General features: G+C 40.7%; 1 protein-coding gene across 2 annotated transcripts in view; it reads right to left on the reverse strand.

Annotated features, from left to right (window-relative positions):
* The window catches only part of LOC124782272 (carboxypeptidase M-like), a 300,939-nt gene that overhangs the window by 111,592 nt on the left and 173,715 nt on the right, over positions 1-15,632 (reverse strand). For both annotated transcript variants that reach the window (XM_047253925.1, XM_047253926.1), the window contains exon 3: positions 4,216-4,349. In XM_047253925.1, the coding sequence (XP_047109881.1) occupies positions 4,216-4,349 (134 nt within the window). The remainder of the gene's footprint in view (positions 1-4,215; positions 4,350-15,632) is intronic.

Consider the following 15,632-nt stretch of genomic DNA (forward strand, 5'->3'; position numbering starts at 1 on the left):
CTCTCCGTTCTGGCAGGTCATAGCGTGTGCGCCATCACAGGTCAACGGCCCTGCAGACCGACTGGCTTCTGCGGGTCATGTTGCTGCAAGTAGGTCAAGGTGTATCCTGGCGTACTCGGTATTTAGGTTGACGCCGAGTCTCTCCAGGCAAGACTTTTCCTTCGAATCCTCTGGGCCAAGTGCCGATCACAGACGTGATCCATTAATCAGTGTTGTCGCTAAGGAAAACATCAGAACCATAGATGCCATGCAGCAGCCACTCATCGCTGTGGCCGCCAGTGGCTACCTCAGTCATCGCCGGGTAGTGGCCTCTACGCTGGAGACCGCTAAAGGACTTTGGTATTGGCAGTCGCCATTATCGCACGTTACAGAGTGAATTCTACCTTTGAATTTATCCGTATTAGGGCCATCGGCTCATTTACGAATTTGGGTAAATTCAGTGATTACCACGAACGACTACAAACAGTTTTTGTAATTAATTTACTCTAGCCTGGAGCTACTGTTTATGTACTTATTAATAAACTTGTTGTACACTGTTAATTTGGGTTGTGTTCTCATTGTTCCTAAACCGGTGCAGGACATATCTGTAGGAACAGAGGCCAGACCTCCATCCGAATATAAAGATTTAGGTTTTCCGGCATTTTTACTTCACAAAGGGATCGTTTCTTCAAAAAGCCGCAGCGGACTTGCTCAGGTGATTTTGTCCACGTAACTAATGTTTCGGCAGTTATAAACTCAATATCCAGAAGACATTTTGACTTTCCTTCCTTCCTAAGGTCCGCTACGAAAGTGTACTGGACCTACAACAAGGCTGACACGGATCATCCCTGAAACTATGCTAGCAGACATGTATCTAAACCGTCAGTTAAGCGAAGTCTGCAGAAAATCCCACGAGCAAATAGCCGCCAGAGCTACTACACTGGAGGTGCAGATGCAGAAAAGGTATCACCCACCCGGGTATCTGTGTGTGTACTGCATCAGGGACAGTGAGGTACTATGGCCCCGGACCGAACTCGCCTGGCGCATTAACGACGAGGATCGGTGTGCTGGCCAGAGAGGATGTGGTTTTTAGGCGGTTTCCCAAATCCCATCGGGTGAATATCTGGCTGGTATCCACGGCTCCTCTAAGTTACACGAGTCGCAAATATTTAGAAAATTTTCGCTTACCTCCACATAAATAGCACTGCACGCAGGTAGTTGGGAAACACACATTCCGTACTGGAGGAGATGGTGTGGCGATAGAAAGGGCATTCGGACAGCCCTTTGACAAACCACACCAAATCCGCTAATAAGCATACCGTCCTTGCGCCGATGCAGAATAATGGCACAAGAAAAAGAAGAGACCGGAAACGTATCAATCGGCATGATAGCTCCACCCTGATTGGAATGAGGTTACCGATCTAGTGAGCAAAGCGTTCTTTGGTAGACGGTGACCTTGGCTGGGAGAACATGCAGTGGTACGGTCTGTGGGATGCTTTTTGGGTTTCCTCTAGAAGAACTAATCTCTTTGTTCGCATAGATCGCACTCCTGGAGGGTTGCAAATACTGCCAATCAATAAACGCTGATGATCTTTCTTATGCCAGAAGTAAACAGACACTGCGACTAGTCGCATGAACAGAAATGTGTAACAGTGGCTAGCAGCTTGATGGAAGGATTTTCGAGTACTCATTTGACACGTTAATTCTGAACTGTGTGTCGGTAGTGCCACAGTGGTCCACGAGCTGACTCAATGCCTAGCCCTCTATCAACAATGGGAAAATATGAAAATCTTGACTGCAGCTGCATGTGAGAACGGGCCGGCATCTCATAGAATCATTCAATGCAGCTGCTTTTGTGGTCAAAGGGCACGGATAAACTGTGTGCTATGTGGAAATCTTAATAATTTTACGGTACAGTATGCTTTGGAAATGTAGCAGCTGCTGCACTGTGTGGTATTCAACTCGGCGATTTTCTCACAAATTCGATATCGATTGGGACCACTTGATCCATTCATAATCGACAGCTTCAGAGGAAAACTCCGTCGTAAACTATGATATAAAATTCTGTGTGATGAAAATTGTTTCTGATGTAATATAATATATACTTTCTCTCATACATTATATTGCTTGAAATTATATATCCACTCTTATATCGGTTATTTACTTGTTTTTTTATTTTCTCAGCTTTCTCCGTGTGGTTCACGTTTCCGCATTTGGTTTCCCTTTTAGAAATTATCCCCAGCCTTACTAACAAGTATAGAAGTCACAATTACCTCTTATTCTCTGTGACGTTAAGGGCTTTGTTGAGGCTAGCTTCTATGAACTAACCCCGAGGAGCCTGACATGAGACCACTGTTAGTTTTAATTCTGACAAGTTTTTAGAAAAGTATTTTGAAGTATTTAAGATATTTCAGTATAAGCAAGAGGTCCAGATACCTCTATCTTGATAGCCAGTTTTATTTAAAAGATGATGTTTTACTTACTATTAATTAATTAGAACATACATAAAGATACACTAGTAAACATCATAATACTTTGCCGATCAAAATCCAATTTCAGTTTTGTAATCCTCTGATCAAACGGAATCGTTTGATACAATTTACATCAGAATAAAAATTTGTGTGATTTTTATTTTGGTATTTTCTAGTGATTTTTATTTTAGTATGTTTTTAGGCCACCACGTCCTTCCAATCAAGTTCAGTCAATAAATTATACACACGATTTGCATAGAAACAGGACCGACAGTTTGCGACGGATTCCGAATGTTGGGCCGGCCGCAGTTGACGAGCGGTTCTAGGCGCTTCAGTCGGGAACCGCGCGACCGTACGGTCGCAGGTTCGAATCTTGCCTCGGGCATGGATGTGGGTGATGTCCTTAGGTTAGTTAGGTTTAAGTAGTTCTAAGTTCTATGGGACTGATGACCTCAGATGTTAAGTCCCATAATGCTCAGAGCCATTTGAACCATTTGAACCGAATGTTGTTTAGATGCACTGAATTCCACAAAAGAAAATATTTTCCGTTGTTGGCTGTTTTTATCTTCGTATTTGTTGTGCTACTGGCCAGTTTCGAGAATGGCGTCATTATTAGGCCCACATGTGTAGTATATGGACCGTGTTGCATGAGATGTGAGATGCAAATCAGTTGGTTGGTTCACATGCAGAGCCACACATCAGCGTTAGCATGCTCTTTCTTCAATACAATCGAAAAGACAGTAAAATGTGTGGAAGACCGATGTACATAGTGTAACTTGAGGGGGAAAATAACATCCACGTAGAACCACGTTATATGATGTGGGAACATCAGACAGAACATGGTTACCTTACCACCCATAGAAGTCGTAAGGACCTGTTTTGATTCATGTGAAAGACGCTGTTTTGACATAAGTTATTTGAACTTCGCACATCATGTAACGTGGTTCTGTAAGAAATGGATGTTAATTTTGCCCTCCAGTTATACTACGTGGATCTTCCCCATATTTTACTGTCTTTTCGATGGTATTCAGTAGAGAGGACGCTGATACTGAAGTGTGGCTCCGCAGATGAAGTGACAAATTGATTATCACGTCACATCTGATGTAACATGGAGCATAATGTAACTACATATGTACTTGATAATGACGCCTTAGTCGAAACTGGCTAATAGTACAACAGAAAAAGATAATTGTACGACCTGCAACAGACAATGTTTTCTTTTACGAAATACATCGAGGCAATGAACCCACATGCAAACAAGATTACCGGTCCAGATAATTGGTCATCAGCGTAAATTAAAATTCTATGAAACTTATCATTCGTAAGACAAAACGTAATTTTGACGTAGGGTCATGACAATGACGTCATATGCCACTAGATTAAAAGATATAGCCCTAGCTGAAGGTGGAAACTTGTGTGGAGAGTTCTGGAGAGTGTTGAGTCAGTTAGGCTGTTGATTCTGATTTTTCGATTTTCGTAACTAAAATGTTGTCAACACTGACAAAAAGAAGTGAACGATATCTTTGTTTTTGTGCTAAACAATAATAAACATTGCTCAAAGTTTTTGTTCATTATTGTTAAAAATTTCAATGGATCCATAGTTCTGCAACCCTGTAGAAGTAAGGACTTCAATATAAGTATATCCACGGGAGTCGTGGATTTGAGAATCTGCCGATGGGGGCTCGCTTTTTGTAAAGTAAACAATTAAGCACAGGTTAAGTCTCAGTAGGAACGAGTTAGAGTGGTGAACGTGAACGGTACTCACATGGATGAGGTGGAGCATGAGCTCGCGACCCACGGCCTCGTTGCCGTGCATGTTGGCCACGTACTTCACGTCCGGTTTCCCGATCATGTGCTCGTACGGCGACGAAGATACCACCATCACCCACAGGTCGCGGTCTGCAACAGGCATAACAGCTCCGTAACATCCTAAACGTGCTAACAAAATTCAAGTTGTCGTACCAGTGTTCCAGAGCACGGTCTCACGGCGATAAAAATTAATAAAAATTTTTCATGCTTCTAGCCGTGTCAAGTGGTTAAATATCTACGAACTTAGGGGGGATTAGGGGCACTAGTGCGACAATGGACTTCGACAGTGGACATTTTACAATGGAGTGAGGTGCACTCATCCGAAAACACATGGATGTTTAACCACTTGATGCGGCTACCGTATCTAGTTTGTTAGTACGCAACTTTTTTTATTAGATTCAACCCTTTTTTGTTCAGACGCCAGGCTTTCAGACGCCAGGCTCCTTTGAAATGTTTCGAATGGGTTTTTGTGACTTTTGTGGCTGAAATGACTTCAGTCTCGCCTTTTCATTTATTCTAAGAAAAACAGAATCTACATAAGAACAGAAACATAGAAAACATTTTAGCCATTTAGGGCATATACCTTTTATATCTATCGTTATCGAGGGAAGAGCCAAGTTCCCAACCCTAGTCTCCATCGCAGATGTCTTTACTTCATTCAATGTTGCAGATGCAACAGTCTCGATACCAGGAAATAGAAACTATGAGAGGCTGGAGATAGCAGTAGATTCTAGACAGCCTATTCACCGTACTGTACTCCACTACTACAGTGGCTCCACAACCAATGTATCTGTGAACCTCTTTTAAGTTATTATTACTATTGTTACTCATACAATAAAATATAAGTGCACAAAAAACTAATACGATGTACTGACTCGGCGTTACACGTCCATAGGTGTCATTGAGCATGATTTTCATTATTGTACTTTATCAGATATTTCAGTTATAACTGTCGAAATTGTTTTAATAGAAAAAATATGGTTCATATAATTAAACAACACTATAAACAGCTAAATTCGTAATAATGCTTATCATATAGCAACATAGAAGTTGGATAAAAATCGGTCACCACTTACACGCGTCATGATATTTTCCCACCGAAGATTGAAAAATGTGTTTATTGTTCCTCACTGTCGGCATTGTTCCTCACTGTCGGTATACATAACACTGTTGTATCTTTTTATCACTGAGTTTGTAATTTCAAAGGAAAAATACTCTAAATTTTTCCTCTATCTTTGTGTGTCCGATAATCCACGTAAAGTTTGGACAGGTACTTTATTTCTGCTTTTGGTCTTCGTTAACCCAACTGCGTAAAAATACTCTTTCTGTAACAGCGCTACAGTGGAGAAAACTTAGCAAGCACCAAACAAATTTGGCGGTTGCAGGAAATACAGGCTTTGAGTCCGCGTTCAATTTAGACTTCACAGATATACAAAATTTTGGTGTTCCGGAGTAGATGTCACTCAGTAGCTAATTGCCTAAATCCGTTGCTAGCTACAATACTTGGAAAATATGCCGCAACTGAGGGCAGCGATTGGAAGCTACGAATTTTTGTCGGATCCAGTACTTCCAGAGACTTAGTTACAGGATCCGCAAAAGAGAAACGGGACAAAATTTGCTAAACCGCCACAGTATAAAAATCTAAGCACAGTAGCTTGGCCGTCTTAATGTCCTAATTCGAAACTTTCATTTTTTCAAAGATATCTGCACCTTTGCACCGAAATACATGTCTTCAAGACAAGGAGGTTGGTTGACCTGGGGGAGGGGACCAAACAACTAGATCATCGGTCCTTTCGGATAAGGAAGGAAGTCGGCCGTGCCATTTCAAAGGAACCATCCCGACAATTGCCTGAAGCGATCCTCCTGAATGCGAGTCCAGTGTGCCAACCACTGCGCCACCTCGCTCGGTTGAGAAGGAAGTATATGATTTCTGTACTTTTATTTTTTCCCAATTTGACGATTGCAGGTGTTCAGGTTTGACATAGCAGTCAGTTAAGGTGAGCAAGAAGATGAAATACTGTCTCTTAATGTAAGAACCTGTGGCTTTTTGGTTTGTGCTTTTTTATTCAGTTGATTGAGAATCAGCAGAACAAATTCTAAGAACTCCACTATATACGTTATTGTAAGGGCATTTAAGGTTTTGAAGAATGGTCTCAGACGTAAGCAGCCGATTTTTTGAAGCAGGATACGCGAAGAAAAGAACAAGAACATCATACTGGTTTAACACTCAAGGAACTACCGCCTGAAGGGGCAACCACCTCGTTTGGTTTGTACGTAGGAATCTGTGAGGCTTCCCCCTCACAAAATCTTGTAACTACTGCAATGGAGATTTGCACTAGCGCTAGTTTGAACTTAATTGAATTTATGTCGAACGATATCTTCAGGGTCCCTTTGCAGTTTTGCGCAAACGTAGCGGGAGCACAGATGGAAAGAATTGCGTATGCATTCCATTATGAACAAATGACAGATGTCTCTTTTCAAAAGGATAGACAGGGAACTGCGATTGCCCATCATACATACTGGCTCCGTTGGCAGCGAAGTTTTCTTCACAAGGTATACTGTTGAAACTAAAGTATTCAATCAGACTGATGTAAAGATTAACAGCATAACCCTCAGTTACAGTCTAAAAGTGCATCCCCTATCCTTCCATGTCCCAGGCCCAAATGTTTGGTATTACCGAGATCAGTTGATTCATCAACAGTTACTGACAACCTAATTTTTGCGAAGCAACTTACATACCATGTCTTTACTTTTGCTATCTGTAATATGTTTCCCATGACAGGGGCCTACATGTAACTTTCTTGCAATTTCTGAATCGGGACATACTGACTTCATTAATGCTGGCAAATATTCCACAATATTGAAAGATACGTCGTTTTCTGCTATAAACGCACAGAGCTTTATTCACATCACCTTAACTTTGTTGCTCACTTCTGAGTCCTGGAATGAAAATGAAGTTAAAGTTTTTTGCCCTGCAACTCTTGCAGCAAATATTTATTTCGCTTTCGCGTGCCTTAAAATACGCAAAATTATAGCCCTTTTTACTACGCTGTAGCTAACACTAAAATTTAGCTTCACATTCCAGCTCGCTCCTGTATTTTTTAGTGTAATTTAGTCTTTTCGGAGTTCCGGCTGCACTCATTTCCGCGTTTAACTTTCACGAAAACAAAACTGTTTCAAACCTTTGTGCACCAGCCGTAGGGCTAGAAATACGTCAACACCACGCAGAACTACGGACGCACCTTAGCTGCAGCAGCGGAACACAGTAATTAGTAATTGTTAGCAATATGTATTGCAATGACCGATCACATCACTTACGTTTTCAAACGCTTTACTCGTTCCATTCCAATAACTCAAGACAGTTGACACCAAGTGACACATCGTACCATCTTCAATACTCTACACTGCTTTGACACTATAGCTTTGCAAGCATTTAAGTCATTGTTATCCAAGTTTTTCACATAATTTTAGCTACGAAAGTACAGATACCATGATGTGATGTGAACAGCTTTACTTTACTGGAACCAGTAACGAAGTGGCTACCGGTGAAGCAATAGACGCGAATACAATGAAAACAAGGGTTTTGCCCTTTTATTTCCTTTTTAGTAGTAGAGCAGTAGATTTTTAAATAGCAGGAAATCTGCAGAACCAATAGATCTGACAACACTGATTCCATTAAGTACTTAGACTGTTAGTCAAAACGGATCCTGGATAACATTACAGTGAATGAAGGGATGTTCGTTAGAGGATAAAAGAAAGAAAGAAGTGAAGATCATACCCATCATTATATTATCATATTATCGCAGATTAAAAAAAAAACAGCAAACTGTACGGAAAAATTAGAAATTCATGTACCCCACAAGAAATCAAGAGCCAAAGTTAAGAATGACAAGCTTGACAGTGAATTCATTAATCTTTTCCAGTGTTTTTCTGGTGTCCAACACCTAAAGCCATTAGAAAAGAATCTTTATGGAAAGTGTAGTAGAAATGGAATTGCAAGATACATTATCTTTGAATGAAATCTAAGACACATGAGTTGTCTGGCGAGGAATTTAATGGTAATAACTTTTTACTTCGTTTGCCAGTTGATTTCAGAACATGTGAGTGATTTTAGGCGTATGAGCAACTTTTAAAATAGGGAGAAGTTATAGGAATCGTAAGTAGGCCTAAAACACCGTACAGTTTCAGTTTCACACTGTGTGTTCCTTAATCTGAGGTTGCGTTACTTTTCTATACGATTTCTATGTGAATATGAAGAATGTTTTGCACTGAATGAGAGAACATGACAGATATATGCAAAACTCGTGCGACTATATGTATATAAATGTGACATTTGAAATACGTTGTTGAAGCACGTGTTGGTTTGTACAAGAAATCTACATATGTTTACACAGTTGCACTCTTAAATATAATTTATCAATTTCTGCCATGTTAATGCATTTCGTTGATAGAGCAACATCATGGATAAGATTACATAAAATTTCAAATATTACACTGCTGTATCTCTACATTAGTTTCGGACTTCCGGCTCACCAAATCATCTCAGAACCAATATATTTTTTAAAGTTATTGTTAGCAAATGATGGGCTTATAAGCTGAAAATCAAGACCCAATAAGCAAAGAATGTGTGTAGACTGAGGGCAGATTGTGTCTTGTTTGAAAAAGAAAAAAAAAACAAAACATGATAATAACAAATATGATGCGAGTCGCTATTGCCAAGAGTAAAATGTGGAATATAAATCCCCTAGGAGAAACTAGTCTATCTCCAATTATTCAGGATCGATAAATATCTCAGTATGCATCGACGTTCTGTTCTGTCATTATTCGTCACTTTACTTTTCACAAATGTCAATGAAAACTAAAAATATGCGTCCTTAACCTTATTGCTTCTTTCTTAAAGAAGGAAGTTAATTACGCATCCATCTGACGTTCATACGCTTGTGGGCTTTTATTTAGAACCAGAAAATTGTTCTCTAATTTTGAGCAATTATAGTTCCTGTTATTCAGTTGCCTTCAAAAGGTGGGGTGTCGGTAGAATTTTTGGTGATCTGATGTCACTGCACATGCCGTTTTGAAATCCAACATATTTATATCTTCAGAAAAAAACTACCATGAGTTGGCTTCAGTTTTGTCGAGTGATAGGTGACCCTTAGCAATTTAATTCATTATAGCTATTTAATATTTATGAATGAAAAAACGTACTGCACTGAAGTAATATTATGCAACATTTATTCTTTTTTACAAGGCGGTTTTCGAATGTTACGCCATGCTCAGACACAAAGATAAAAATACGTGGCTGTCAGATTTTTATGGGATCAAAACGCATCTACAGAGTATCTCAGTTGATTCCCAAAGACGACAGTTATTAATATTTGATATAGTACTAAAATGAGAAGCATCATTTCAGTACAATGCCATGTAAAACCATATTGATTAGATAAAATACGTAATTTAGCACATGATAAAGTACGACAATTGTTCTCAGAAGTAAAATACGAAGGTCGTTTAAAAAGTAATGCCGCTCATTTTTTTGAAAACATAATATACATTGACAAACGTCTTTATTGGTGCTTCACATTTTATGTTTGTTCTGTACGTCGGTGAAGTTTCGAGCCTTTCTGGTAGATTGCAGAACCATAGTGCTGCGTCAAAATGGCGTCTACATACGACTCACGGTACAAAAAGCGTGCTGTTATTGAATTCTTGTGTGCAGAAAAGGAAACCGTGGTGAACATCCATAAATGTTTATGTGCAGTGACAGGAGTACAGTTGGGTGGTGGGTAAAAAAGTTACAGCCTCAGGAAATGCAGAAACAGAGCTCCATGATCAGCCACGCTCGGGACGTCCTGTCACAGCCACTGCTCCAGTTGGGCTGTTATTGCTATCACAGCAGGCCTTCTCAAGCGCTATACGCTCAGGCACGCTGTACTATGACATTTTCACGCGCAAATGGACAACAACAAAGTGCGTGCGCGTTCGAATACTAATTCCCATCATGGCCCGCGGGCAACCGTGCAGTTTGAACGTCCTAACGCATACGTTCAGAAGTTATGACGATTTTATTTCATATAGTCCAATAATTGTCAGCCTGTATGTATAAATTCATCCCTCCAAAAGGAGGACGAAATGGCAGCAAACAAATATTTGTTCTATAGCTGGAAAGGAAATGAAAACAATAAAGTATTGGGATTGGGATCAGACAAGCGTATCTAAACGAGAGAGCGGGAGAAAATGGAATGATAATCTTTCTGGGAGAATGTGGCTGCGGCAAGTACGGGAAAGAGCTGTTGGAGGATGTGGAGTCGTCCAAAAGGATGCACGTTTTGGAGAACTACGAAAACGTGTGTTCTTGGATAGTAAGTAGATACAACGGAGCCGGACAGAGTTTACAGTCAGGAAATGAGAGTCCGGAAAGGAGATTTGCTCGAAATCCGGCTCGTCGTCGCAGAAAACGAATCTAGACGGCTCTTTCCTGGTCTCACGATCGATTGCGGGAACGGATGGGTTCATTTTCTCCGACAATTTCGCGCAGATTGAAACGAAGTGGGCCATTCTTCAAGGGCCGCCTCGTACTGGGGCTTACGGAGGGCAGACGTGGGTGACCGCCGCGCCGGCTCGCAGCCATCCTCTCCGTACAATCACCACGTCTACTTCTCTGTTCTACGCGTGGAAAACACTACAAGAATGCGATAATATTTGATAATTCTAGACATTAACGCTGCTTACACATGGGGGAAAAGTCTCCGTCTTACGTTGCCGATTGTCTCTCGCTTCCCTTACAGACAGTAAAAAGGAAAAAAAAAATCCACTCCATCATAATTTTAGCGCTTCCTCCAAATCAGCGGTCGTGAAATTGCAGCCTGCGGGCCGCATGCGGCGCGAATCAAGCATTCACGCGGCCCGCGGTTCTCAGTCGTATTTTATAACAATATGGATATAGCAACAAACAGCTGAATCCAAAAACGTCAAATGGGTTTCTTACGAGAGTAGTTCAGTTGCTCAGTAACAAACAAAATTACTTACAAAAACAGTAATATTTTAAGACGTATTTAATTTTAGTTGACGTTACTGAATTCGGTGGTGAGATAAGTAAAATTGACCGCTTACATCAGGGCAGATGGGTAAATGGCGTGGCCACTGCAGGATTAGAGGGTGTGAGAAGGGCAATGTATGAGAACTAGAGATGGGTCGAACTCATTCATTCCCGTGAACTACTTCATTCATTTCACTCTTTGCCGTGAATCGTTCAAATGAAGTAGTTCATTCATGAAGTACGGAAGCTTGGCGAAGTTGCCCAGTTCGCCGCTCAGCCACGGCTACGCTCGCTTCGCCTCGCTCATACAATAAAGCTTCGTAATACTTCATAATTTTACCAACAGATGGGCGAACTATGCAGTAACGTGCACGCAACGTTTTACGCTCTTACAGCGTCTGAGCTAACTTAAATAGAGCATGGTCGAAGGGGACAAAGGAAATATAAACAGAGAAGCCTGCCACATATAAAGAAGGTATTACATTTAATCTTGCTCGACATTTTCTCATGAAGCGCCCAAAAAAGTCTTTATCTGCCAAGTGAAACATTATTTGTTGCATTCATGGACTGAAAACGAGGGCTACCAACGAAATGCAGTCCAATTTTATGTTCCTTTTAAAATTTAATCCAAAATAGAATGTGTATGTTTACCACTGTCACAACGTCTATATATCTACGTTAAGTAATTATTCAGAAGTTTTCCTGTAGATTTTATTTCTGTTGAGAATAATAACCCTCCAGATTCAAAACGTAAACTGTCACCTGTAGTCATTGGTACGATTTCAGGTAAAATCCCTCTCTCACTGTTATTAACAAACCTTTTATTTTCATGTTGGCTGTGCGTGCTCACACAGCCAGCCTCTTCGTATGTATCTGTAATATTCATTTGTCCGCAAGCGCTGCCAACGGTAGGCTAGCAGTAGACGCGAAGTATAACTGAACTGCACAAATAGTCACGGGTAATGATGTCAGGACTGCAGGAAGCAGCTGACGCTGCCTTCCCCTCGCCCCTCACCACCACAACCCCCCGCAAACCTATCGTTTCCCACAAACGCCGCGCGATACGTCGACAGGCAGTAGAGGGGGAACTGAAGTGAAGGGAGAATGAGTGACATAGCGCCGATGTAATAGGATAAGGGAGAGGGGAAGAGACTGAGTGAACTAGAAAAAAGTGTGGAGTGTGTTATCTGTGAAGAGTTTGAAGTACCAGTCATTGAAATTGAGTGGTTAGTTCACACTTCACTGGAGTGAAGCGTTCATTTGAACGACTCATTCACGAGCTCCCCATCACTACTGAGAACTCATGGATGTGTGCGACTCGTACCGGTCAGCTACTATGGTATAAATTTTCGGACGAAAGTAACATGGATTCGTATAAGGGCATTAATTAGATGATCATCTTAAATGCGATACCTGTTGACACTAAGGAAGGCAGTTATGAAACAAAGCAGTAAGTAAAAGAAAACTAACATTTAAATCATTTATCAAACATTTGTTATGGTGTCTCTTATTTAATATTGCATTTAAATGGTAGTACAAACACGAGTACTATTTTTAATCAAAGATATTCGCACACATAGCAAACCCAACAACGCTTCACCGTGTAACTGTAGAGCCATAACTAATACATCGCTGAGGTTGGCAGCGATCTGAAACAGATCATAGACGAGACGAAGTGTTGTGAATGGTGTCAACTTTTAACGCTCAGTACTGGCCATCTTATTGTGATATTACTACAGCTTGTCTGTTGGAGGCTGATTGCGTACTAATTTATGTAGGTTACCACTTAATATTAAGATTGGTACTTTTGCGGCCCGAGATGCAGCCCCTAAATGTCAGTAGTCGTTCTTGAGCAAAATACTTCGACGACCACTGCTCTAACTGAACGAAAACCATTCATTCCGCCTTACTTTCCTCGGTGCCCCCCCCCCCCCCTACTCGAATCTTGTACGAACTTACTAACTGCCTCTCCGTCACTGAATACCTTATGACTTCCTACACCTCTCGCAAACTAACACCAACCAACCTATCGCTTCATCTCCGAAGGCCACACAGCCATGTCTCAGTGTTCTGGAAATTTTCTACGAATTTGCAGGGTAAGGTTACATTGATTTAAGTATTTCATCATTAGTGTTAAAATTAATATATTTTTTGATGAAGGTAATGGCTGACGAGATCTGATTAATGGCTGTATGAAAAAAATTTGCGGGTTTGCATACTGTTTACACTCAAAAATATGTGATTGATATATATTATTGTTACGCCCTCAAATTCATAGTAACGATTATCTTGAACATGTATTCGGTGAAGATGGCTTGAGAAATATCCATGATTAAATCTCGTTCGAATTATGGAACTGATAAACGATTTTTTCCTAACTGTGTGCAACTAAGGCATCGAGGGAGCGTTTGGTTGTAATCTAATCTTCAGGTCTTATGGCGGTAATAAGATGTTTTTAAAAGTACCAATTTGAGCGGCGTCTTCTTTAAGCCATCGACTATTTCATTATATTTAATGTTATGTGTCCCTTGATCCAAATAAATGTTACATTTTCCCGAAACTTTCGTTTACCTTTATGGCTTCCATAATATGCATTACCAGTGGATTGGTTTTCTTAAGAAGGTCTCATGTTTTATATCATGGAGGAACTAGCTGCAATAAAATAAACGTGTGAGGTTGTGGAAGGAATGTAAAGCAGCAAGAATAGTTGTAGCTTCTGCAGAAAAATTAGGAGTCTCATTGACGAGTGAAATAATGTCCTTGTAACCTTTTCCAGGAGGTTAGTCAGATTCCTGTTCCCCAACTTCCCCATCCCATGTATTTTCCAAAACACTCTCCTCACAAACTGTCTCTCTGTCTATCAAAGTGAAGAGCTAGTTATTTTTAACCCCCATCCACCCACACATACGCAAAACTATCGCCAGTCTTCTGTGTTTTAAAAAGCTATTCATCACCACTTGCACAATAGGTGGCGTGAGTATCAAGTGTCTGCGATGAAAACTGTGTGACTACGATTATTTACTATGATTTATGTATATGCACCTGAATGCGGCACGCATGTGCTGATAGGTTTATTTGAGTAAATTTGCTGTTTTCGAGTCAACGTTATTTAGCTATGTTGTGTGGAATTTAAGTATTACGTAATTTGGAAGCGAGTACTTACACGTTTCAATGTCTTATCCTTGAAGTTTAGTTGAACTTGGCTGTAATCAGGCCGTTTACATGTGAAATATAATTGTTTGGCGGTAACAGTAACATTAACTTCTAAACATGTTTCTCTTCTTCAGAAGCTACTTTGTAGACATGGTACTGGCATACACGACTTGTTGTAGGCCGCATTCGTTGTGATGATGATGTGTGTTACAGTACTGTTGCGCTGCAATGAGTCCTGTCGTTTCTCTGCTGATTAGACGGGTTGCAATACGGCCCTGCTTCCCCACGGATCAACAGAATCTTACTTGATTTAAAACAGTGAGAGAGAGAGAGAGAGAGAGAGAGAGAGAGAGAGAGAGAGATTATTTTTAATCCACTATGCATCAGCCCAGTGAAGTCGTGTGCATCTTTCCTTCAACTAACAACGCTGTCTGTCATAGAACTTTTGGGATAACATTTTGTATCATATTGAGTCGTACAATGACTTCCACATGTGGCTTGCGAAGTTCGAGATCACAGTTTCCTCTAGAAATGACAAGCCGGTAGACCCCCTGCCTGCGTTCTTTTAGAAGAAGCCTGGCAGCGACAGAGCGAGCATTGAGCGTCCTTTGAGCCTGGGAAGGTTTGCAACTCTCCAAAGGACGTTGAAAACGGGACTAAGGACTGACTGACAGTTATTCACTGACAAAAAGAAATTCGCAACACCAAAAAATTATTAATGTAGAGTAATGAAATTTCGGGAACACATTTGTGTAGGTAACATATTTAAGTGATCAACACTGCAAGATCACCGTTCAATGAACGCGAGAGATAAGCCGCTGCAAATGTGATATACTGATACGTTATTAACCGTTGTATTTGCCAGTGTTGAATGCAAGTATGTAAACGCGCATGGATAGTTCAAATAATTCACGGGTGACGTCATCGACCACCGTGGAAGTCAGCACATGTCGAAACACTTCCACTTAGTTTTTATTCAATGGTCTCTACTACGAACGGACTGATGGAGTTGCAATGGGAAGCCCGTTGTCACCCATTGTGGCCAATTTGTTTATGGAGGACTTTGAGGAACGTGCGTTGGAGTCAGCGACCTTGAAACCTGCGTGTTTTTTCAGATATGTAGACGATATTTTTGTTGTTTGACCTCATGACAGTGAGAATTTAAACCGGTTTATCGACACCTGAAT

The sequence above is a fragment of the Schistocerca piceifrons genome, chromosome 1 (assembly GCF_021461385.2).
Source record: "Schistocerca piceifrons isolate TAMUIC-IGC-003096 chromosome 1, iqSchPice1.1, whole genome shotgun sequence".
NCBI classification, from domain to species: Eukaryota; Metazoa; Arthropoda; class Insecta; order Orthoptera; family Acrididae; genus Schistocerca; species Schistocerca piceifrons.